Raw genomic sequence first — 26,917 nt, 5'->3', positions numbered from 1 at the left:
GTCTTGTCAGCTCCCAAGAGCCCCCACCCTTTTATATGTTTAAGTCTTCTGAAAATTCTGTCATGAAAAACAATTGACTTTTGTTAACACTGCACATTCATCTATACTTAGGAAATACAATACGGGAAAATCTGTCTTAGCAAACCAGGCAATTTAAGCACAGCAAATTTTGGCCAGTAGATAAAATAAGAGCATTGCATTCAAAAAGAATATTTAATGAAAGTCAATGTATTCCTGACTGTAGAATTTTTCAGGGAATTAATGTTATTTTATAAAGATGTGCTTGTTTACAGGAGCATAGAGAAAAAAGAAAGTACAAAGAACCTATGTACTTGTTTTAATTTATACCTATATGCATTTGTTCTGCTTTATATTTATTAACATAGAAAAGAACATGGATTATACTTAAGTAATCAGATAGCAATTTCTGAAGAAATAAATTTTAAATAAGTAATTCCTAGGGAGTAAATAAGCTAGTTTAATAATAAAAGAGCAACCTCATTTCCCCTTAGAAATTATTGTGCATTTTAATAATTTAGTTTGCACCAAACCTTTCTAATTATCATTATCTCAATTATGAAAGTTTGAATATTTATAATTATTCAAGGCACAAATATTTGTACAAAAATCTCTCTATATATTAATGATTTCTGATTGAAAATATTATAACAAAACGTCATCAGAATTAAATGATTATTCAGGTAGACTAAGATGAATTGTAAGATTGAGTGACAATTCTTCTGTGCAGTGTATGATTATATTAGGCATGGAATAGAAACATAAGAGAAATAAGCATCATTAAACGTGTAATAATAAAAGCAAGAAAGCTATATTCTACAGATAAAACATCTTTTGGTTAAAACATATCATACTGTTCAACAGCCTATCCAGTTTGGATTTGCATGCATTGTTAGTATATATATATCATATGTACAAAATATTATTAGAAATAATGGTTAAATATTCTTTGAAATCACTACTTTGGACTACAACTTTTATGAAAGATAGCTCTGCATTACACTGTATGTTTTTCATTAGCTGTTAATGGAGAGATCGTGTAGATTACTTGATTGTCATTTATCCAATGTATTTCAATATGTGTGACGCCAATAATAGCTACCATTTATTGAGTACTTAATATTTAGCAAGGTATGTTAAATATACTACTTGTGTGCATGTCTGTTTATATATGTATAGTTAACTTTCATGTCAACCTATCTATAACAATTCTGTTATGATCCCCATTGGAAAGAAGATAAAATGAGAGTTTAGCCAAATTTTATAGTTTGTCTAGTTGCTGTAGGTACCAAGAGGCAAAGCCAGATTCAAATCTAGGATTGTATGACTCTCCAGTATATAAACCCTGTGCTATATATACATATAGAATTACTGTATACTACATATGATGCTATTGCTGAGAATTTTTTTAAAACAATTGTAGCAATGTATAGGCTAATAATATGTATTTTGGTTTTTAATCAACAATTTACTTTTCATTTATCATTCCCAATGAGAAGTATTTTAAGATAATAAAAATAACTGCTAATCCCTGATTTACTAGAATGGAATCCATTAAGATACAATCCTCTAAAACAAAAGTGTAAGTCTCCTGATAAATTTTGCCTTCATACTTGCATGTAGGATTCTTCGGTCACTACTAGATTAACTTTATTTATACAAAGTCAGTTCTTTGTGATCCCCTAAACAACTTCTTAGAAGCCAGTTTCAAGGAATTACTGACGATTATTCTGAAAAAAGAATTAAAAGAACCGGGTGCCTGGGTGGTTCAGTCAGTTAAGTATCTGCCTTCAGCCAGGGTCATGATCCTGGAGTCCTGGGATCGAGCCCCATTTTGGGCTCCTTGCTTAGTGGGGAGTCTGCTTCTCCCTCTACCCTTCATCCCACTGTGGCTCTGACTCTCACTTTCTCAAAATAACAAATTAAATCTTCAAAAAAAGAGAACAAAAGTAAGTATTTTAGCCATGTGGTTTAAGAGCTCAAGACCACCACCTGACAAAAACTTGTAAACTCAGCTCTTTAAATCAATGGCACGTCACATGGATATATGACCCATGGAACTTTGCTAATTGATTTGTGGTTTGGAGCAATTAGATCTGGCATCTGGATTATCTTCCATATTTCTTGGCACTTCATCTTTTAATGAATCTTGCCAATTATCACTTACATTTTTGGCCATAAAATTAATTCCTGCCTATTGATATATTCACCTTTCTGGAAAGAAATATATGGAATGTCTACCACAGAACCACAAAATTCATATTTTATCCAAGTGCCAACTATTGTACCAAGTCTCGAGTATCAATCATAGCTTATATGGTTGGGTTTTATTGCTTTCCTTTCTTCATTTTATGTTTTTCCTTCAAAATTTGTTATATGTAACATATATTTCTTGATGTGGCCTCAGTTGTAATATATCCTTCTTGATGTTGCTGTTACTTTTTAATCCCATATTCTCCGCCTGTCCCTTCAGCTTGACTCCCATCGACCAGACCACTCACACTGTTAGGCTGTATGTCATGGATAACTACCCCCTTGTCAAAGCCAGTGATGTAAATAACAGTCTTATTTGTCTTCAACCGTGTTTCTCAAACGTGAATCCTGCATTGACCTCATTAAAAAGAAATAATTATTGCATACCTTCCTTTCCAACAGAAACTATCTTTAGCATAATTTTGCTTATATATGCCCAAACACAAGGCCAGGTAGGAGCTCCCTATGCCTTTAGCTCTGATGCAACTATAAATCAAAATAAGTGGACAAATTAAATAAAACCAACAAAATTGAGTGAGCACAATTCATTTATTATGGTGTGAAATGTTTTTGCTGAAGTTAAATTGCATATGACAACAGTTTGTAGGTTGCCTGTATTTTTCTGTGACATATGCTACACTTCTGCCATGACTTTTTTTTTTTTTTTTTTAACTACTGTAAAACCTTTTTGGTAGCATGTACCATTATTTCAGTTTGCTGTCATTTAGCTCCAAAGCTTCATGAGTGCATTAAGGCAATTTCTATTTTTCTGTCACTGTCCATGATCATAGTGTCTACTAGTTGGGGGCCAACGTAGTCAAAAACAATTAGGCAAGTCTTAATTCCTTGTCTGTTGACTGGAGCTCTGCCATTTTTTCCCTCCAAGGTGTCTTTGGCTTTGACAAGTTCTCTCTGTCATGCTGATGCTGTCTTATTTGCCTTACACCTTAATTATATCAATATCCTCTTCATTGACTTTTCTATTTCCAGTCTTTCTTCTTCAGTCCATCCTGCAGAGTATCATTTTTTTAAATTTAATTTTATTTGTGTGTGTGTGTGTGTTCCAAAATTCATAGTTTATGCATCACACCCAGTGCTCCTGCAATACGTGCCCTCCTTAATACCCACCACCAGGCTCACCCAACCCCCACACCCCTCCCCTCCAAAACCCTCAGTGTGTTTCTCAGAGTCCACAGTCTCTCATGGTTCATCTTGCCCTCTCATTTCCCCCAATTCACTTTTCCTTTCCTTCTCCTAATGTCCTTCATGTTATTTCTTATGCTCCACAAGTCAGTGAAACCATAGGATAATTGACTCTCTCTGCCTGACTTATTTCACTTGGCACAATTTCTGTCATGTTTTTTTAAGTAGGCTCCACACCCAGCGTGGAGCCCAACACAGGGCTTGAACTCACAACCTTGAAATCAAGACCTGAGCTGAGATCAAGAGTCAGATGTTTAACTGACTGAGCCACTAGGCAACCCCCGCGCCCCCGCAGAGTATTTTTAAACTGATCTTTCTAAAACTCAAGTATATCATGTAGAATCCTCTATCTTGTAGTTTCATTTCATCTCCTTGTCAGACTCTGCCCTACTTCTCCCACTCATCCTCTCGCCTCTCTCCTATGTTAGTACACGTCCTTACATGCTTGTTCAGCACACAGGTAACAGCACAGAAACATAGCAAGCACCACATATCTTTGCTTCTTTTTTCTTTTTCTTTCTTTTTAATGCTGTATGCTCTAACCCTCCTTCCATCCACCTGAGTCCTGCTGGGGCAACAGGCATAAACCAGAGCTGTCCTGGACGTGATGGCACGTAGAGTCACCCTAAGCCTAAGATCACACTGAAAACTCTTTAGATTTGAAAACTTCTTTCATTTATGGCAACTATTACGTCTCTTTCTCTAGTTCTTCAGAGTATGTTGAGCTATCCTGTGTAGACTTTAAGGCTCTGTATGCAGATACTCTGATCTCCATAGTTTCTTGTCCAATGTAGAATGTAGAAAAAAAAGTATAGCAATTATTAAGACCACAGACATAGGAGTCAGAAGGAATGAGATTTAAACTGTCTCTACCTCTTATTGCTGATGTAATCTTGGATATTTCTGAGTTTTCCCTTTTGAAAAATGCATCTTTGTACTTCCCTTCTAGTAGTAGTATGAAGGTTGAAGATCATTAGCACGAGGTGACTAGCCTTTGTAAAATGATTTGTATTCGATAAATGGTAACTTTTCTTACTAACATTCTATAAGCTTAGCTGATGATTTTATGAATCAAAGTTATATGAACCCATTCCTTAATTTTCTTCCTGGAGTTCTCAATAGTTTACAAGTTGGAAAAATAGCAGCTGTAGAGGTAGATTGAGAAAGTTTAATTCTGCACCATGATAGTCTAGAAAAAGGAACTGAAATGCCATAGGGATTGTTGAGGAACAGAAAGATCAGGACAAGTCATACGCATGGTATTCAGCTCCACTTCCTCCCAACCCTGAGAACATTTCTGTATAGGAATGTGCTGGACACCATGTCTCACAATGTATAAAATCCGAGGAGTGAGAAAGTGACTCCTTCCTATTTAGAGATGGAGACTAAGAGAAAGTCCTGTCTCATTGTGTGAGAGCTGAAGAATATCATCAATCTAATTGTTCTGCCACAATCCCAGCTCTGCACCCCATGGACTACTAATGAGATCCTTGTCTCGCTCTGGAGGCCTCTGCTTTCTCATCTGAAAAATGAAGGGGTTGGACCCGGTGATCTCTAAGGTCCCTTTAGGCTCCAACAATCTGAGTTGAGGAAAAGCAGTAAGCAAATTAGAGGGACACTAAACAAGACAAAAATAAGAAGGGAAAAATAGCGTTTTTCTAAAGTCTGTGTCTTGTGTCTTACTCAGCTGAACAGAAGAGAGTCGATAGAGAGTTTGATTTCTGACCGAAGTGCAACAAAGCATGAACCAAATGGACAGGGAAAAAAACAAAAAACAAAAACCTGTTGTGTCCTAAATATTCTCTTGGTTCTACTATAAAGAAACTACTGACACATTTTTTTTTTTAATTTTAATCAAAAAGTTAACCGTAAGCAATTACCACAGTTGGCTGTGAGTGATATTTTGTACTCTCCCAGATAGCCATCTATTTGGCAAACAACACAGCTGTTTCAAGAATTATTGTAGAAAACTGTTGCAAGTGTCAGAAATGATGAGTCCTCAGACTCAACCTGATTATCTGTGTCAGCGTAGTTACAAAAGGGGACAGTGACGGGGAAAAATTGATCTAAGATCAAATACTATCTCCTGGATCTCATGATTTATAACGGCTACCTTTATTATAATTCACATAAGGCAGGTTCCCTAGGATGTTGATTCACCCCACCCCGTCTGTTTCAGATATGGTCTCTTATGCATTTGTATTTCTTCTGCTTTACTCCAGACCCTTATAACTTTCACCCAGACCTCTGCAGTAATCTCTTAATTGTTCTCTTTTCTCTAATCTCTTGCCTTCTGGTCTACTTCCTGAAGTTCAGCACTGATCATGTCTCTCCCTGCTGCATAGAGAGTGATGCCAAAATTTTATAGCTTGAAGTTTAGGGGCCTCTGTCATTTCAGGATTAATCAACCTTTCCTACATCAGTACCCCCTCTTTTCTAATCCTCTTAGACTGTAGTCAGTTCACACTATTCAAGGCACAAAGTCAATACTTAAGAGTGTTTCATAAATAAAGAAATAAGTAAATAAACATATGTCTTTGAGTTTTTAAGCCAACATTCCCTCAACTTATTTCATCACAGATATCTTAGGAAATGTTATTTTCCTGGGGTTATGTTCTATATCATTAGAGGGACTGAGGGGTACAGATTAAAAAGGGGAATTAATCAAGATCCATAGTCAAGTGACTAGAACTTACACTGGGACAATATCATTTTAAAAAGGAAAAAGAAATACTCAGCACTAAACAGAAGAACAGGAGCAAGTAAGTCTCTGGTCAGTAGAAAACAGCTGAATATCTTTTCTTTAAGATTTTCTTTCTTTCTTTCTTTCTTTCTTTCTTTCTTTCTTTCTTTCTTTCTTTCGAGCATGAGGTGGGGGTAGTGGGGGAAGAAGAAAGAGACTCTTGTGCAGACTCCATGCTGAGCGTGGAAAATGACACTGGGTTTATCTCAACCACCCTGAGATCATGAACTGAGGGGCAATTGAGAGATGCTCAACTGACTGAGCCACCAAACACCTTTGGCTGAACATCTTTTAAGATCATTTATCAGCCCTGGATAAATGGTGAAGTTCTAAGAAGCCAGTTAGAAGACCTTCCCAATGACTAGAATCAGGAGTCATATCCTGGGCACAAAATCTAGATAACTAAAGGTCATTAACAGGATTAGATATTAAAAGGGGAGGAGAATAATGCATTCTAGCATAGTCAGTTTGATCCTCATTTGTATGGATAAAAAGCTTCAGATTGGTAGTGTTTATATTTGTACAATCATAGGGAGGTTTCCTTCCACATAACCTTGTGAAGAAAGAGTCAGTTGAGCAGAAATACATGCTGTTTTGAAATCTATATGGGAATGTAAAGTGTGAACCCTTAGGACCAAATGACAATGAGCTTCAAAAGTATATGCAAAGATGCTACTCCAAACACATGATCAGTAGCATAGATGTATGTTCTAATTTATTGGGACACTGATCGTTAGAGGACTAGAAATTTCATCTTGGCTTTATTTGCTTGTTAAACCAATAAGAATATATTGCAAAAAATTCTGGTTGTGTCACAAAATAGAGATGAAGCTTCTAATTTGGTTACTTCCCCCCATTCCCCTCCTCTAGCACCTGGACACATTTATCAAGTCCATGTTCAGATGAATCAGGGAATGCTTTGAAGCTAGTGGACCCCAGCTTAGTAAGGACTTAGTTTTAGGACTTTTTGATAAATAGTGAAAACTCACTGTTCTGTGGCTAGTCCTCAGCCCATAAGTATCTTTTTTTTTTTCTGAAAAAGATAGCCAACTAGCCCATATTCTTGAATCTCCCTATTTCCTTTTTCCTTTGTTCCTCCAAGCATACCTATCTCCCAAATCCTAGCAGTTTCATTAATGCTATTGACCCTTTGAGACTCTGTACTCACTTCCTTCTTTCCACTCTCAAGGCTCTGGACCTAGTTAAAATAGAATAAAACGCTGCCTTCCATGCTTCACTACTCATTCATTCATTATTTGTAAACTAATTTCTGCTCTGAAAATTCTACTGAAAGTCAAAGACTACAAGCCAGGTAATTATTGAATCTGGTGACCTTTATGTACTTTGCAACCTCCTTGCTCCTGCTGCAGATTAGACTCATTGATCACACTTTTTTTTTTCCTTTGATTCTGTGGCTGTTTTCTGTGTTACTGTCTCTTCTGCCTCCTTTCTCATGGGCTTTTCAAATGCAGTCATTCCGCAGAGTTTGTCCTCAATTCTCGTCTCTACTCATCACATACTCTCCACGTGGGTGGCTTTATCAAATTAGCCCATGTTTTTCAGGAAAGTTCCAAACTTAGGGTATAGAACTACATAATCTAGATACAGTCTAGAGCTGTCTTTCATGACACATATTTAAATGAAGTCTTGTGTCAAATATAGCATATTTAAATAGAATGCATTTTCCCCTAAAACCTTATTTTATTAACTCTTCCTCTCCTTGATCTTTCCCTATCTAAACTCTTAACATATACCCTATTTTTTTTTATGATTTGTTTTAGAATCTGCAACTCTTTACCCTTCCTCTTCACTCCCAAGCCCAAGCCCTCATCATTTCTCCCCTTGGCTATTCAAATAGCCTCCTAATTGGGTTCCTCCTTATCTCCAGTTTATCCGATCCCTGCTGCAGTCCTGGCTCAAACCCTCCTTCTACTGCTGCCCTCTGCTGCCCTAGGACACATAGCTAACCTCACCACCCTGCTGCTCAGGAACCCACCCCCCCTTCTAGAGAATAAGGTCTAAGTTTTTGCTGTCAATCACAAACATTTGTGAAATAACCCCATCTTTGTTCAAAACACTGTAGCTGAATTTCTTACAGCAAAGTAGGTGTTTATTTGAACAAATGCCTAAATAAGTAAGTAACAAAAAAGAAATTTTCTTTTTAATTCAGTTTCCCTGCCTTTATTGATTTCCTTGCTGCCCCATTATTAAAACCAAAGCAGACTATGGGTCATTCCCAAATGCATCTGACATTCTCATTTTCACACCTTTTCTTGTAATTTACATTCACCCAATCGCACCTAATTTCTAGCCCTTGAAATTCTATTCACCCTAACTGTCCATCACAAAAGTCTATTTTTCTAAGACATTGTCCCTGACTTTTGGATCTCTGTAGCAGGGATTAATTATAATATATGTAAACTATTTTTAGTTATACCTTGAGGTTATTCTTCCTTGGTGTATTTCATATTTTATATTCTGCCTTTTTCAAAGTTATGTAAGTCATATTGGTTTTAACCATGTACTTGTTGTATCCAGAAACTAAATTCTAAGATTCTCAAATGTATCTTACTCTCTTTTCCTAGGATTTTCATAAGCCTTCCCTTTTAAGAGTTAATAACATAAACTGTAGCTTCATACTGTTATACCGTCTGCAGGGGATGGTGAGAGTAAAGGGAAAACTGGGAAACAAAAATGGGAAAAACTGGAAGGTGGGAAAAGAGAGAGAACCCGCCCTTCTAGAGAAGATGAGGAACACTTGAACAGGGCTGGGACAAAAACTGAATGGATTCTTTTGGAGGGTCCTGTTCAAAGAGTGGGCCAAAGTGAAGGTCTGGGAATGCATAACACTAGGATGTTGAGTTGGTTCGTACTCCACTTTGTCCCTTTCAGATGGAACCAGGGAGCCCCAAAGCAGGACAGCTTCTCTGAGAAAGGTTGACAGCATTCATTCAGCGGGCCGTGATACCGCGGCACGGACGGTGCTGGGAGGGGATGAAAACCAGGACAACCCAGAGCAGACGATGGAGCGGAAGGATGTAGCTGAACTTCCTCCTTGAGATTCAGGAGCTCCCGTCTCAGGGCTGAGCAGCTAAAAATAGTTCCACCTCCCTGTAGATGGCTAAGTAAGCACCACTGCTATTTTGATGAGCTGTGGGCAGCTAGGATGCAGCTGGATTTTCATTCTCTAACGTTCTCCAGGAAATGTTTTTAGAAAGCAACTAGAGTGGTGTCTGGGTGGCTCAGTGGGTCGAGCTTCTGCCTTCGGCTCAGGTCATGGTCTCAGGGTCCTGAAATCGAGCCCCTGTCGGGCTCTCTGCGCAGCGGGGAGCCTGCTCCCCCACCCCCCACTCTCTGCCTGCCGCTCTGCCTACCTGTGATCTCTCTCTCTGTCAGATATATAAGTAAAATCTTAAAATAAATAAATAAATAAATAAATAAATAAATAAAAAGAAGAAGAAGAAGAAGAAGAGTGCATTGGTTTTGCTTACTGTATGGGTAAATGGATACACCAGGATTTAGTGAAACTTAATAGCGAAGTCAGAGTAGTGAAGGCAGGAAAACTGCTTCTGTTGATACAAGAGCAAGGCTACGGGCCACAGTGGATCCATCAGGCTGTGCAGTGAAGATGGTGTGAACTGGTCTGACTGGTTGATGGATGAAGGTGGAGTGTTTTACAGAAAGCTGAAGAATCTGGGAAATCTGAGATGCTTACCATGAATGTCTGAGAGTAGGTGAGGGTCCTTTCCTGTGCTGAGAAGGAAGAGAAGGGGCTGATTTGGTATGGTGGTAGAAGAGGTAGACAGAAGATTTGGCCTTGAAATCGTGAGAGGCAAAACTTTTCCTCTACCCTCTTAGAGTGTCTGGCTGGGCCTGAGAATTAAATTGCCCTAAGACAAACAGAAAAGCATAGAGATTTCACATGTATGTGGAAAGCTTTACCAAAAAATGAACCCAATGAAGTGTCAAAACCTAGATATTTTTATACTAGACTGAAGGAAGAGAGGAAATTGTGGGAAAGTAACTAAAATATGGGGTAAGTTAAAGGAAGGGAAGAATGATTTCCCTTAGGTCTGTTGCATAGAATTCTCTGTAGAGAAACGTGAGCATTGACTCCCCATCTCCTGCAATAAGAATGTTTGCTTCTCCTCATAAGTGAAGGGCCACTTCCCCATGGGAGTTTTATTCCTTTATTCCTGTTCTGGAGAAGAAAAGAGGAGGTTAGGGCATCCCTCTTGCACATGCTCTTTTTTAAGTGCCTTTAGCTCAAGGTGCCTTTTCCAATGTGGCATATTTGGGAGCGGCAGATTCTGCCCCCCTTTAAAATCTTAGAATGTCTGTTGGCATCCAAGTGAAGATGTGCTATTTGTGTCTGTAATCCAGAGAAGAGGTCTAAACTACAGAGATTTCATATTTGTCAGCACAAAATTATGGGATAGTCCAGAGACTAGCTGAAATCCCTGAGGGAATGTATCTACAGTATAGGAAAGTAAAGCTTACTGTCCTAAATCCTGGGGCACCTCAACATTGGCTAGAAGGGGAGGAGAAAGAGCTGGAACTAAGTTGCAGCACGTCTTGTCAAGGAATTCACTGCCTGCACAAGGGCTGAAATTTAGCATGAGGGGCAAGGCAGAATTTTGAGTTTAATGATTTTTACTCTTGCAAATGTGTAAGTGCCTTTGCATCATATCATAATGATCTGATTGGGTAGATGTTAACATTCCCTTTTAGTTAGTTATTTATTTTTAAAGATTATATTTATTTATTTGACAGACAGAGACATAGCGAGAGAGGGAACACAATCTGGGGGGTGGGGGTGGGGTGGGACAGGGAGAAGCAGGCTTCCTGCTGAGCAGGGAGCCCCATGTGGGACTGGATCCCAGGACTCTGGGATCATGACCTGGGCCGAAGGCAGACGCTTAACGACTGAGCCACCCCGGTGCCCCTAACATTCTCTTTTAAAGAAATAGAAGTTTAACCAGTTAGGTGAGGAGAGAGCTGAACTGATTTTCTTTAGTTTTATGTAAGTCCTGATGTTTATTTGTTGCTACCGCTAGCTACTACATTTTCCAGGCTACTTTCAGAATAACATCAGCTATAATTTTTCGGTATATATGGACTTTGATTTTTATTTGAGAGCTTAAGGGCCACCCCTGGAGTCAGGCCGCCTGCTCTACCAGGCCCCCAGCTCCACAAGGGAAGCTAGATGGCAGTCGATTTACCTCGTGATTCCTGGTCTGGTGCTTATTTTGAGCATGTTAATTTTCTCTTAACTTGGGGATAAAAATTATCCCGAACTCCAGGAGTGTGGTGAACTAGAGCAGTGAGACAGTGGTTGTTTATATTTCTAAGTACCAAAGGAGCAAGTACGCTCACAGAATGTTTTTTAGGGACTGGTTTCCTTTCTTCTGACTATTATTCTGAAGCAATTAAAGCTAAGTCATCTTGTTGGCATTCCTGTACAAAGAAAAACTAGTTAAGTTGCATGGGAAATAGAAAATGAGTTATGGGTCTATATCTACATCTGTGTACTTATTTCTTTGTAGAATTTCCTTATTTATCTTCCCACTAAGGTACATAAGATGAAATGTGTTTTTGTTTTGTTTCTTTTAAAGAAATTTCTTTAAACAAATGTCATTCTTCATTTCGGTTCCTCTCCAGCCCGACTGATGGAAAGTCAGTCTCTGTTATTTTGAGACTTCCTCTTGCCGCAGGTCTTACCTTGCACGGAAACTTCTAGAACTTGTCTGTATCCATCATTAGCCACTGATGTGCCCATTTTCCTATTCATTGCGGTAACGTCATGCCTCTTATTTCATTGCACCCAAGCCAAACTCAAGATCAGGGAATCTTTGACAAGACCAGTGACAGGTCTGAGGGCCAGCTTGCCTGGATGCATCCCGCTTCTCTCCCCCTCTGTTGTCCTTTGTCCCCAGGCACCCATGCAGAAGGCTTCACTGCCCCCACACCAAACTTTGTCCTTTTGTCTTCTTCCCAGTTAGTGCTCTCTGTCTTTATGTGTCTCTCTACCCCTTCCCTTTCCTTCTCCCTCTCCCTCTCTTTTCTCTCCCCACCCTCAAAGATCCTTTTCCCCCCATTGGCCACCTCACGTTTTCTCTGTCATGAGATTAAGGAAGGGCGGGTCTACTTAGTCGGGCAGCTCTCACTTCCAGCACTGCTAAAATCCCTGGGACACATGCTTTAGTTTACAGCCTAAAATGTAAGAGAACACAAAATAATACCTCAAAAATGATTTTACTACTGTCTTACATATATGTAAATATAGCGATCACATTGCATATTAGTCTTGTCTTATCCAAATAAAATTAACCTTAAACACCTCCTTATAGGCTTTTTTCTTTAGTCCTTTAATCATTTATGATATTTCTTTCTGGATCTCATCCAAAAACTCTTCTTTCTAAAATTCTAAGATCAAAACTGGAATCGGTTCTCTGATAATCATCTGATGGAAGCAATTATACTTTCTACTCATTATGTCCCCCTCCTTTCTTTCTTAATGAACCTCTGAGTGGCTCAGTCAGTTGGATGCTCAGTCAAAGCATCCAACTTTTGATTTCAGCTCACATCTTGATCTCAGGGTCAAGTGTTCGAGCGCCCCCCCCCAAATTAATATAAAGCATATTTAGACTTGATACCAAACCACTTTCCTATCTTTTCTTGAGTTGTTTTTCTGGACATATGTACTTTCTGTCTCTTCAAAGCAATGTTAAGATACTCTCTGAAACTGTCACTGTGGAGCCTCGCTTCTTCTCTGATAAGAGGCTATTCCTATTTTCCAGACACTTTATAAAACTAAAAGAACGGAGTGGAAGAAGAGTACAAAAAGTGATACCAGGGAGAAATTAAATCAAAATAGTCCAATAAGTCACATTTTTTTTTTTTAATTCTGAAAATAGGTAAGAATGAGTTAAGAACACCTTTAGAGACCGAACACAGCGTCAGTGCTTGGCGTTCTTTGGTTTTTGCTCCCTGCCTCAACTAGTTCTTATTGAACTGTCACCTATTATGTTAGTAGAAAAAAACATGCATCTCTAGAGTGCTGCCGTTATGTTTGAATAGAATCAAAGAATCACAGGAAGGTAGAGATGAAAGTAATTTTAGAAGTCACTTACTGTAATGTAATAACTAGCAAGAAATCACACCTGCCAGCTTCAGAGGGAGCAAGAAACCTTGTCCTTGAAGGAACCCAGTCATAAAGTGAGAGGAATATGATTTTTCCACTAGACAGACAGGGATAAAAATCTCCCATCTGCCTTTTGAACAAGTTTTGTGGCCCTTGTGGGCCCTTGGAGATAATAACACCGACCAGATTGGCTGTTTGTAAGAAATAAACCAGGTAATGTCTAGGAAGCCGCCTTTGCAGGGTAGGACAGGATGCAAGGGAGATCTTTTTCTTTACTTCCAACAAACTCTCTTTGCTTCCCAAGGTAGCCCAGACTTTACACTATAAAAACTGAGTCTCTGAAATCAACCTCTTGATTTTTTTCTCTTCTCTAAGCCAATGGAGCGCTTCTGATTCTCAACGTTTTCCATCTTCGTCTTCTCTGATAAGCCCGGCTCCTCAGCGCACCATCACGTCCTGGTTATTAGGCTCTGGTATCCTCTCATTCATAGCAACTCCCCCTCCTCAAAACATGTCCTGTTCGGAAAGGCATGCAGTGTCCTATGCGGAGGACTCCTGCTTCCTTTGGGGTTCTGTTTTGCTTAATACTGCTCTTTCTTTTATACCAAACTTGTCCAAGCAGACCAGAAACACTCTATGACCCGGACATTCAAAGGAGTGACAAGGTCTTACATCTTCTGAGTAATTTCTTCAATTAGGGGCTTTTCTTATAATATATTTTGAATTAGATTCTGAAAACCAGTTAGAATGAAGAAACCATCTTAAACGTGGCCAGTGATCCAGTGGCCACAAAGGCTAATCTTCCTTCTAGACCACCGGAAATTATCCCACCTCTGACATTGTTTTATCAAAATTTTCCCTGTATTTAAATAGTTGTACAGTTTCTTAAAAGTCCTGGAAATATATTTCTGCTACTCTAGTTATAAATTAAATGTTTGGAAAGCTTTGGTAATTTGACATTTAGAAGTATTTTGAGTTTTAAATTTCAGGACCTTGATCTAAATTGACACAAGAAACCTTTCCCCCCTTATTTTATCAGACTACCATATAAGCAAGCTGCGAAGCAGGCTAACTACATTCTCAGGGTCCTTTCCCTGCAATTATTATTGTAAAGCATTGGCAAGGCCTTCAGATCTAGTTTCTCATCTGTTAAGTGTGCAGTTCAACTTGAAGATTTTCTGAAGTCACTTTTACCCCTGAGAATCTATGATTCTATGATTTCTGTACCTGTCTCAAAAAGTCCTACATTATATTCATTTTTACACAGATCAACAGGCTTAAAATCTGACACAACCCAGCAATCCAGGGCCTGAAACATGGTGCTCTATTAAGATTGATTTATCAGATGATTTGGAGTGAAGTAAAGCTCTATAAAATATTGGCTTTAAAATCTTAGCTCATAATTTCAAGATGGTGTGCCCACAGCCCCCAACTTGGATGTAATTAAATGTGAAGTGATCTCATTTTAGCACAGGAGGAAATCAGCTTTCTGGTCAGAGGAAATGTTTTTTCAATTTAGTATTAATTGGGAATTTTCCTTTGGGGGAGCTGGAAGAGCTCTAACAGTTAAAGGAATAAAGTACCAAATAGCACAACTCTTCATAAATGATTACCCAGCAGGGGAAGACAGGAAGACTCTTGCTTTTGTTTTTAGCGATCTGGGTGGTTTGAGAGGGTACCTGCCTTGGGGGACAACATGTGATCCACCATACACCCTAGCCACCCACAGAAAAGAGGGAGAAAAACACGAATATCATCAAGTCGTGCACATTGGGTTTTATTTAAGGAAATGTTTCCTCAGGTAACAGTGATGTATTTAAACGTGAGACATTTCTTTTTACTTGTTTTTAAGTGATGGCTTTGTCAGGTCTGTAAAGAAGAAAAAAATCATTTTCTATCCTGCAGATTCAGTAACTGCCCTTAAATGACTGATCATGTCACATTTTCAGTGGCGGCAACATCGTAATTTTTTCCATGGCGATCTACCAATGATGGTTAAAACGAGCGACCCTAGTTGGTCAGGACACCTTGTAAGGCAGCCATTAATTAGTTGTTTTTCATAATCTGCTGGTGAGGAAATTCCTAATACCATTACTCAATCAATACATCCACATCCTTTGCAGTTTACCCTTGCAGAGTGCTTAAAAACTCATTTGTAGTTATGAGGAAATGACCATCTGTGCTATTCTTAGTAGAAAGAAGGAGACAGCCCCACTAGCACCCGTGACCACATTGCGACATCGTCCGGGGCCTCAAGCCTTACGTTCCGTGGCAGCCGCCCCCACCACATAGCTTTCAATTCTAGCTGAATAATGGAATTATTATGTGTGAGGCCTTTTTTCATATATTATTCTAATCTCCAGAGAAGGGAGTCAGTAAACAATAAAGTAATTCAATTATAAAACTATCTTTTCAAAAACAAAACAAAAAACCACAACCTTTTAATTTAGTAATTTTCACTTCTAAGGCATATTTAGCAAACAGACTAGAAAACGTGAAATGTGCTCTGGCGGGGGTTTTTTTGTTTTGTTTTATTTTTGTTTTTGTTTATTTTTTTTAAAGATTTTATTTATTTATTTGACAGAGGGAGAGAGATCACGAGTAGGCAGAGAGGCAGACAGAGAGAGGGGAAGGGAAGCAGGCTCCCCGCTGAGCAGAGAGGCCGAGGCGGGGCTAGATCCCAGGACTCTGGGATCATGACCTGAGCTGAAGGCAGAGGCTTAACCCACTGAGCCACCCAGGCGCCCCTTGTTTTTGTTTTTAAATCTAGTACAAATTATTCCCCTGTATTTGGATTAAGGACTTCACAAAATCCTTTCAACTTACTTTTTGGCCAGTAGTGTACTCCTTAGCCAGAGCCTATCTACAGGCAGTTCCAGAGGGAGAGAATGTTTCTATATTATTATATTGATCGATCGTGGTTACTATTTAACCTAAATTTGTAATCAGAATATAACATTTATAATATGATTGATAGGTAGATGACAGAGAGGTAGGGTTGATCCAGGAGACTATACATGTCTCCTAATAGGGAACACTGGAGAGGCAACAATTTCAACAAAGTTAAGATTTGCTACAGATAACTTTCACCTTAAAACTGGACGGGAGGGAATGGTAGTGATATCAGAGAAATAATATTAGTCAAGGAAGCTTTTCCTAATCACAAAAATACTACAAAAAACCTACTGCCTAGGAGCACCTGGGTGGCTCAGTCCTTAAGCATCTGCCTTCAGCTCAGTTCATGATATCAGCGTCCTGGAATCGAGCCCCGCATGGGGCTCCCTGCTCAGCCGGAAGCCTGCTTCTTCCTGTCACTCTCCCTGCTTGTGCTCCCTCTCTCCCTGGGTCTTTCTCTGTCAAATAAATAAATAAAATCTTTAAAAAATAAATAAAAATTAAATTAAATATAATAAAACCTATAGCCTATTTCCTACCTAACGTGCCGTAGAATGCTTAACAGGCAACCAGGTCACTCATACGGTTGACAGTGGGAATTATGCAAGTCCAGAATAACTCTCCTCTTGCTCAATAAACCATGTGTCTTATTCAGAGATGCTGCTATTTAACATTGTCACTGGCTCCAGAGTCCTTAGATCTTCCCAAAGAACAAGGAAACACCAGGCACAGCACAACATGACTGAACGAATGCTTTAAACTAAGTCAGACAGATGCTCATAGTAATTCTCGCCACTGCTGCTGGTGTGGCCAGTGACGCGGTGAAATGCCTCATCACGAGTGCCTGTGTCGGAGGTTTTCAGGGGCCGCACCTGGTTGAAGGGGGTCTGGAAGCTCGGGGGCTGGTGCACATGGCATTCTTCCTGAGACTGAGTAACAACCAGTTTTCTGCCTCAGAACCTGGAGGAGCTCATCAAGATCAAACCACGCCTTGACACCTGAGATTGAAATTGACACCTGTGACTAAAATTCTGAAAATTCTGACAACTGATGAAATAGAACCTAGAATTTTTCTTTTCGACTCACATGAGCATGGCAGATTTCAGACATGCCACGATGGCTGCCACTTTTTTAAGCCCAATTATCAACGACCGTTTTTCACTTGCACAGAAAATCTGTTCTTTTCCAAAGAGTCGCTCTGCAGATACGGATCTCTTTTCAGATCAGGGGTCCCTTGGAGATAGATTCAGCCTCATCTAAGTAAGATGGGCAGCAGAACACATAGTTCATGAGCCGAACTAACAGGAGGGTGCTGAGTCGGGTTTTGTTCAATGAATCATATGGCTGGCAAGGATGGCATGTCGGGTGTTTCATTCATTTTAAAAACCAAACCATTTCCATAGATCATTTTTATAACTGTAAATGCATTATGTAGTATAGTGTCAATAGATGGCGTGTTTCAAGGTGCCAGGAATGTCCGTTTGCTTCACTCCATACTGTGTTTCTCATTTTGTTTTCCGAAGATGTATTTATCAGATTATTTTTTATGGGTTGAGCCATATTTTAGTTTTATTCATGTAGTCCTATTGATTGGTGCTGTTATGCTTATGTGATTGACTCTTCCCGGTACAGACACATTCAGCCCGCGTAAATATCATCTTAATGTCTCTCTGTTCCTTCTTGCCCAAAAAGCAAAAGGAATCTCTTTTTTTTTTTTTTTTTTAATGCAGTTGTCAATGTAGTATGGGGAAAAAAAAAAGATGCACAGGATGCTTTTGGGGCTGTTTAGCATAAAAACTCCATCTGAAACAGCTGTGTTATGTAACATGATGTGTTGTATTTCAGGATATTTAAGGTTGAGTTTCTTTCCTGTGTGAATGCTATACTATTTTCTTTTCTCCCCTGACTCCCCCTCCCCACCCCTGTTTAACAGCAGACAAACCCAGGGAGCACTGAGTGAATCCGATGATCCCGAAACAGGCTGTCTAACTGATAACAAGCCAACTTCTCGACACTTCTATCCCGTCGCCTTGCTGCTTGTCAGCTCACACCTGCTCGTTGTGTGGCTTATTCTAAGTCTTGCGTTACTATTAGCCAAATACCAATAAGTTTTATGTTGTATCCCTTTCTTTTCTACAAATGACAATGGACTTTAAATTACGGGGGGTGATGCTGTAATATTTCTACATTTTCAAATTCACAGAATTTAAAAAAAAAAAAAAACAGACCAAATGTTTGAATTGTAAGTGTTTTGTTTGTTTTTCCTAAAAATCTACAAAAAGAAGTACTATGCATTAAGGGAATTATTTTGCTCTTTTGTTCATGGAAAAGTGTTTCCCACTGTGAACTAGCTCAAAAGAATTTTAAAATTACCGTCTTTGGAATAAGACAAAGAACAGAATCCTGAAAGCTTGAAGTTCTGCACCTCCCGTTTCTCTTCCCATTCAGTTTATCAAAAACAATTAAGAATGAATTGGCACAAGGCGCTGAAACCATGAGACAAGTCTTAGAGACGTGGGAGGTTCCAGACTTGATTTCCACTGTGCTAATATCATTGTTACTGTCCGCTGATAGAACCTTCTGTTTGATTCCTTAACCTTTGAGTTATGTTAGTTCTTGGCTTCAATTGACCCTTCACTGTCACGCAATTTTATGGAGAGAGTGGCTCTTTATGTTTTTGTAATTAAATTAACCTGTTTGTAATTATTGTTTGGGTTGATTTGGCTCTTGGAGTACTTTTCTATTCTTTCTAACCAGGTCTTGTTCGTGTCCCACACGCCATTTTCAGCACCTGTGACTTTTGTACTGTCTGTGCACAAGCCCCCTTCCTTTATAAAGCGGAGACTTGGACCAGGCTGTTGGGAAAGCCATTCTTCTCTTCGTTGCACAGCTAAAATAATGAAGTAAAATAGAGATGAAGTTTTCCTTTAAAAATCTATAGGGCCAGACTTAATCAATTAAATGCCTTATTCTTAGAACCTGCATCCTTAGGGCTACATGTAGATTTTAATGTGTTTTAAAGAGACTGAGAAGTTAATTTGTGGAAAAGTTATTTAAAAAAAAAGGCAGATATATTTATGAGACGAAAGTGAAGCCGTATTGTGGAGCAAATTATATTTAAAGAGTTTATTAAACCTTAAATATCGGTTAAGAGCAAAGAGACTTGAATCATCTCTTTCCGAGGGCAATAACGGTATTGGGCCTGGCCTAGGATTTAACTTTGTAAGATGTATCATCATTTGTGGAAAAAAAAAAAAAAATGTAGAGTTGACTCTTTGTTATTTTTACTTGGACTGTTGCTGCAACTCTGCATTGAACAAATAAAGCATATTTCTTTATTCTGTGTTTCATGAAGTTGTACTTTTCCCCCTTTCACCAGAGAAGGATGCCGCATAGAGAATGTACTGAAGAATGTCAAATGCAGGAAGTATGCTTTCAACATGCTACAGCTGATGGCTTTCCCCAAGTACTACCGACCTCCAGAGGGGACTTATGGAAAAGCTGACACCTAACTTTACCAACAGGCAAATAAACAGGAACACAAACACGCTTCAGTCGGATAATCTCCACCCTTTTACCTTTTTTACTGTCACGAATTTGTGGAGGGGAAGTGATCAGGGATGGTGGCCCAGATCTAGGCATTCTTTGAATTAGGTGTTAGCATATTACTCTGAAAGAAATCCATTTACAAAATCTCCAGTAACGTTGTGATTCTAGTTCTCGGTCTCAATGTATCGCCCCTCGCTGGCTGAGATCAGCTCAGGACGGGGACATTTCATTCATGGAGTCCCTGAGCCAGAGGCATTCTGAGGAAATGTAGGCTGCCACAGAGGTAGGACAGGTGACTCCAAGAGGGACTCTCGACCTCCCAAGCGAAGACAGGAGAGGGGCAAAGGGGAGGGAGACTCAGACATGTTATTCCACAGCTGTTCTTACGTGTCAACTTAGAGCCCATTTTTGGGACTTGGAAAATATTTTTCCAGTGAATTAAAATTCGGTAACGTCAACGCATGAACTTGACGGCAGAAGCGGGTTGCAGGTGTGCTTGTAAAGACTTGGGGCCTCGGGGCAAGATGAGACCAGTCCTCCCGCACAGGTAGATGACAGTGTTAGCAACACGGTGAGAGACTTTTCCACAACATGCTGTCTTTTCAAAACTCTGACGAGAGTCATGTGACCCCATTACAGAAGTGGTGATAGAAAAAGTTGAATACTTTAGTAGAAAAAACACCATGGGGAACAGCTACTGCAAGGAAATGAAAGATGATCAGCCTGCTGATGTCAAATGTGAAAATCCCCATCAGCCCGAACTTTATGTAGCCAAGTTCATAAGAGTCAATAAACTATCTTTGTGATGTTTCCCAATAGTCCTCTTGTTAAAGAATATAGATGGTAGAAGTGTGCATGTCTGGCATAGATGACTATATGTGAATAAACATTTTAAGACCTATGCAGCCATAACTAATGATAAACTCAAACAATTATTTCTGGTAACCTGAATTTGGAATTTATTCTCCGGAAAATTGCACCATAGGTTTTCCAAAATTCCAAATTAGAAATTGCTTTGGAGATCATCTTGTATAAGGCCAATGTAATTGGGTAAATTAAAGCACCAGGAAGAGATGCACCCCAGTAATCCAGCTAGATAATTTTAGAACCATGATTACAATTCATTCTTACCTTCCTGGCCTGTGGATTGTCTGTTCTCCAAACTGCCATGCTAAAAATATACATGAAAATTGTGGGAGAATGCTAGTTAGCTAAATAAAATTTGGCATTTATTGCCAGAATTGAGCCTTGGAGTATAATGGTCTGAATAAATGAACCTGTTTTCTCCAGATGTTAAGAGTTTATTCTTTTTCCTCACTCATTGGAAGAATATGTTATCCAGAGCATAAATCTCCCCTTGGAAATGCTGGAGGGCTGTTACGTAGACATCTCCTGGCTGTGTCCACATTCAGTGGATGATATTATGGGTTTTTTTCATAGCTAGTGTGACAGCTTCTTGGCTAAGATGTCTGTTGAACTAAGGACTCCAAACAGATCTCTAGGTTTGTGTTGGGTTTTTCAGATTACTACAAATTTTTGATAACTGTTTGGCACCTTTCATACTAGAATTTTCAATCCATTATTTTAGCTAGTGACTTGTGGGCGTTGTATTTGAGGTCATCTACAAACAGTTTCCAGGTTTTTAAATAAAAAGGTGCTGTATACTATGGATCTATTTACAGACCAAGTTTCCTGGTGTTCTCTCTTATGCTTCATTCTCCATTTCAGTGATTAAATATAATTTTTGAATTGGTCAATTTTATTTGAAAATGATAGGATTTGGGGTTATTTCCATGATCCCGTTCGATTTAAATAAAGAGGTTGGGATGACAGAGGTTTCCTTGAGTAACAGTGAAGCCACACTCAGTATATCAAAGAGTGGTCTGTGTTCCAAAAGACCTTAAATGAAAATGTATCATCTTGTAAATACTCTTATAAAGTCATTTTTCTTTGTATTTTTAAAAATGAGAACTCTTGACAAAGATACAGAAAAAAATATTTATTAAATAGAAAATCAATAAGTACGGTCTTCTATTTGGGGAAGATATCCCAAAGATATATTTTCTTTCTTTTTTAGTAAGTTCTGATAGAGAAGTCTCAAAAGCTGGAGATTACTGCCATACAAATGCATAGAAGTTTTCTTTAATTATTAGCAGAGTCATCTGCCTTTCCCTTATAAAGCCTGTATCTGTGCATACTGTTAAAAGTGGATTTAACCAAGAAAATTCATATTTCATACCAACAGCAATACTGCTCTCTTCCTGAGAGTTATTCCAAGTACCATTGGAAATCCACCTCACTATTTCTTAATTTTTTGCAGTTTCCTAGATCAAAGACCAAATGTTAGAAAGTTTTAAAATCTCCTTTGTAAAAACACAGCCTAGTCATGCTTTCCTCTCTCTTTTTTTATTTAAAATATACACGAGCAGACCTATTTCAAGAGATCAGATTGAGCCAGAAACTGAACCAAGAAAATGGCATTTCCAAACAAGATAAAAAAATTTTTTTGGTTAAAAATATGTTTCCCTCTAATGCAGTTATCAAATGCAGATATCAATTCTGTAGAGCTGTTTGCAGAGTTCTACAGAAAACATATTTAAAAACAAGGGAAGGCGAAATCTTGATTATGTTTGACCCAGTGACAAAAGACCCAAAAGAGCCTGAAAATGTTCCACGAAACAGGTCAACATTAAAGTTTCAAATATTTGATTGAAGCAGACCCACATTTGGATGCATTCATTACTTTCCCACAGGGTTGTTTGGTTTTTCTTTTTTTTTTTTCTTTGTAAATATTGTCTTGGATCTTGTCTGTATCCTGCCAAAACAATCCTTTGGTGTTTAGTCAGTCCAGGAATCCCATGAGTCAGAGCCACAATTTGATCCTGCTGACGAATTGTGCTAAAATGACCAACTAACTAATTAGAGCAGTACAGCATATGACTAACCTCCAGTTCTTACTTTATAAGACAGATCCCTGTTTTTGTTCTGGAAATCTATGAAGTCTTAAAAGCCAGCATCTGGGTGGAAGATACTTTCCTTTTTCCCCCTTTTACCTTCCACTACGTATGGTATTTTGCATAAAATAAGACTCTGAGTGGAAAAGAAAAAGATTTGTATGGAGTAATGCTTTTCTTCCCAACAAATCAAGCCCCTCCTTGTGTAAAGTATGATGCATGAACCAAGGAGAAAGGATACCAGCGGTGCACTAGAACTGACTCATGTAGACTCATGAGAGTTAAATTAAATTAAACTCTCATTAAATTTTCAGGAAATTTGTGAGCCGGTTGTTAAACACACCATCATGAATTATTAAATTATCAAAAGCAATTAAATGCATTTTATTAAAAACAAGGATCATGATCAAAACTTACTACTTCCTGATTGTTTTCCTTCGTTTTACTCTTTCCCTGTGCTTCTGAGGTTATTTATGTCCATTATCTCTGCACAGTGGAAACACTATATCATCGTGAGCTACTGTGCATCTCTTCCTGACTCCACACCCAGAAACATCAGGTGGGTAGCTTGAAATTGATCACAGTGGGAATATTTACATCCAAAAATGACCCAGTGCTGCAAACTGGGACCTTTAATTCCTGGAAAACCAGTTGTTAAACACTTACCAGCATACAACTGAATGCCACCTTTTTCCTCCAGCAAACAACAAATAATTGAAAACATTATGAAAGTATTAATATAGTATTAAGTGCAATCAGGCATCTTCAGATGGCTATGATTTTGTTTTGGTTGTTCCCCTTTTTAAAAACACCTATTAGACTGTAAGTAATATTTGATGTTTATATGTTCTTCATAATTAAATTATATACTCATACAGATGTATTTAAAAATGTATCTCTCTTGATGTTCTGCAAGGGAAATCTTAGCCATGAAGCTTTAGCATAAGCAATAACAACCATGGGCTAAATTCAGAGAAATGTTAGCCTTATTAGAATATCACTGAAAATGTGCTTTAGTACAAGTTTTTAAGCTTATAATTTCAGCATTTTCTAAAAGCAAGAAAAATGGTACCATATCACTATGTCCAGATTCTAATGAGTATAGTTCGGTTGAAATCCACACTGTTAGATTAGGCAAATTAAACTCTGGCAGTATGCTAGAACACTACAGACATTTTAGATGTTTGATTTCCAAGCAGGATGGCATATCAGTTGTCTAATTCAATATGCAGGGCACCTTTTGTAATCTTTAGGAAATAAATTAATGTTTATCACAGATTTAAGAAACTGGCCAGAGAAAAACCATGATCAGCAGTTAGAGAGGGAAGCGAGCCTGTTGAACACAAAGCATCCCTAATAGCTGGAGGCTTTACAAATTATGCACCACAGAAGAGAATGATTTGCTGAGCGTTGTGTGGTTGATTGACAATTTTAGTGTGAATTGACATTCATTTAGCTCAGCTGCAGTCGGCAGAAGCTATGCTTTTTCCCCCTGTATTTATATTTTATTGCTTTACAAAGAAAGTCCCAATATATTATATCCTTTGTTTCTTTGGCACTTCTAAGTTAGAACTTTCTACCCACACAGATGCTACCTATAGCAAAACTATCTTTAAGAAGAGGAAAATAAAATCAGTGTTTAGATAAAATATTGTGAACCAATTAGGTATCAAGCTAAGGTATGGAAATTTGGATTTTTACCTTCTGAGTCGTGGTGCACATTAATCAGTCTTCGAATCTTATTTCTAAGCACATAAGAGAGTCTAAAGTATTTCTGATGTCAAAGAAACAAAGCCTCTCTGGCTACTAGTACCAAGGAGGTAAGAAAAAGAATTGTAAGGTAATATCAGCCAAAAAATAAATTGTACATGCAATTAGCTGTCCTCAGCTTGAATATCATAGATTATGTGAACATTTAGAATTATAAATCAAAAAAGAAAAAAAGGCTCACAATGAAGTATAGTCCCCGGAGAGTGAATATGAAGAAAGAGAAGCCTAACGCAAGCAGTGGTTCCTGAGAAGCCAGACCTTGTTCATCTTTCCGTAAACTGAGTTTTTTAAGATGATGTTGCACTTTCCTACTCATAGCATGAATATATTCACAGGCTTCCTAAAATCACTGAAATGACTCTACAGTCACAAAAGAGCATACATAATCCAGCAGTCCAACTCTAATGATCGCTTGGTATGATTTCATTGTCTAGCAGGCAATATTGACGCACGTATTAGCAAGATTGCTTTCCCATCGATATAGGTCTTATGATGTTTTTATATTGCTGTCAATATTAAAACAATATTTCATGTCAAAGGACTTTTCAGACGTTTCAAAGGCAGGCTCCACAGATGTGTAAGTGGAGAGACACTCCTGTTTCCCTGCACAGGTGTGTTCTTTGTACACATGTACTTCTCGTGTGAATATTTTATTATATTGTTTAACCTAACATCTAATTTTCAGACTCTTGTGGTACTTATCTGAAATGGTGGCATTTGTTCTCTTTTAATGTTAAGTATATATTCTAGATGAGCCAATAATGTGTATTCCTAGGAAATGGGTCAGAGATAGGTTAGATCATGTTATACTGGCACTTGAAGAAAAATCATTTTATTTTGTTGTTCCGTGTAAACCATATTCATTGTACACTGTGTGTATATTTTTGTTTAAATAAATGTGATTTTTATTTTTTTCTGTTTCCGTCTTTTTCTCCCTATCACACTTTTTTTTTTTCATTTTCATCAGTGTAGCAATGTCTAAAAGCTAATTTATATAGCAGAAGAGTTTCCTAAATAATCATTCAAAGACAATAGACTAGTTTTTGGCTAGACCACAATTACAGTGCAAATTTTACATCGATTCTAGGTTAGTCTCATATTCACTAGTAGAATGTATCCTTAAGGGTTGCCATTCTGTAGGAATAAGATCAGCCGTGGTCTAGAAAAAAAGTTCAAGAACCAGATGTCAGTGCTTCAACACTGGGCAAATCACTAATCTTTGTAGCCCAGATGCTGGTGGAGTCACTTGAGCACACGAACTAACTTCTCCTTACAGGCTAGCTGGATCTGATCATTCATAAGTCATTAGAGTAGCTGATACTAGAACGCACATTCCAAAGTTGTAATTACATCTTGTTGCCAAAAAATTTGCCAAAAGAGGCCCCTGGTTGCATGTAAAAAAAGAATGGAGTTTTGCCATCTGGAGCATTTCAAGAACACTGCTGATCCTGCAGCAAGAAACATTCCCCTTCTACATGTCATCATCATTAATATATGTTTGTACTAACATGTCTTTCTACATCTGAGCGGGAACAGTATGTAGGTAGCCTCATGGTGGGACAATGCATAATGAATTAGGGCAAAATGCTGCCTGCCGTCAAACCAGAAGCGGGAGTGTTCTGCTGTCTTAAACCTCCACACAAAGGTACCTTGACTGTTATAAGTGACATTCCCACTCAAAGTCACCACACAACAGGGACTCAGAAAATGTGTTCCAGGGCTGTGCTTCGGTATCTCCAGAGGGTAGAATCAGGATATCAAACCAGCTCCCACTCAAAGCAAAAATAGTCACATGGCATGATTCTGTGAGTCCCTCTAGCAACAAACACCGAGTTCTCTGTTTTCCCGTTGGTCCTGATAAATCAGGGTGACTGAAGAACCAGTTTTTTTAAATAAATATTAAGTGAAAAGGGAGATTGTGAAAGCATATTTGGGTAAAATACCAGGAATGTGGTGTTAAGAACTTTCCACTTCCTAATCCATATGACTTTGCTACTAGAGCCCTTGGTTACAGCAAGGGTGATAATGATCTGCTTTTTGCTTAGTCGGGTGGCTTCTCAGTTTTTAAACCAATTGACCATCAGCCACCATGTCCCTTGTGGATTATTCCCTTCCTCTGACCTGAGCATGCTCTCCTAAACATTCTTTAGGCTCAGTTACTATGTCTACTTCCCTTGCCTGTTCCTTCCATTAGGAATTGCCCAGAAGTTTAGCTCAAGGTCTCTGTTATTTCTGAGGAGAAAACCAAACACCAGCTAAAGAATGTGGGCGTTGAAGTCACAGTGTCTGGATGCAGATCTCGGCTCCCCCAACTGAATGCAGACACATGTCAAGTTCCTCTACATCTTCCTGCTCTGATCTGTAGAATGAGGGCTGTAGTAGGACTTA

At 38.5% G+C, this 26,917-nt stretch overlaps 1 protein-coding gene across 5 annotated transcripts in view; it reads left to right on the top strand.

Annotated features, from left to right (window-relative positions):
- INPP4B (inositol polyphosphate-4-phosphatase type II B) overlaps positions 1-25,442 on the top strand; it is an 830,315-nt gene extending 804,873 nt beyond the window's left edge. For 4 of the 5 annotated variants that reach the window (XM_004768441.3, XM_004768440.3, XM_013064513.2 and 1 more), the window contains one exon: positions 18,190-19,007. In XM_004768441.3, coding sequence (XP_004768498.1) covers positions 18,190-18,364 — 175 coding nt within the window. In that variant the 3' untranslated portion in view covers positions 18,365-19,007. Of the gene's footprint in view, positions 1-18,189; positions 19,008-19,635 lie in introns of those variants that run through there. The other variant, XM_004768442.3, reaches the window with a different exon arrangement.
- The last annotated feature ends 1,475 nt before the right edge of the window (positions 25,443-26,917 follow it).

The sequence above is a fragment of the Mustela putorius genome, unplaced genomic scaffold, assembly GCF_011764305.1.
Source record: "Mustela putorius furo isolate JIRA1106 unplaced genomic scaffold, ASM1176430v1.1 tig00000083_pilon_pilon_pilon, whole genome shotgun sequence".
NCBI lineage: Eukaryota > Metazoa > Chordata > Mammalia > Carnivora > Mustelidae > Mustela > Mustela putorius.
Note: the sequence above shows the minus strand (reverse complement) of the source record. Positions and strands in the feature narration are given on the sequence as shown.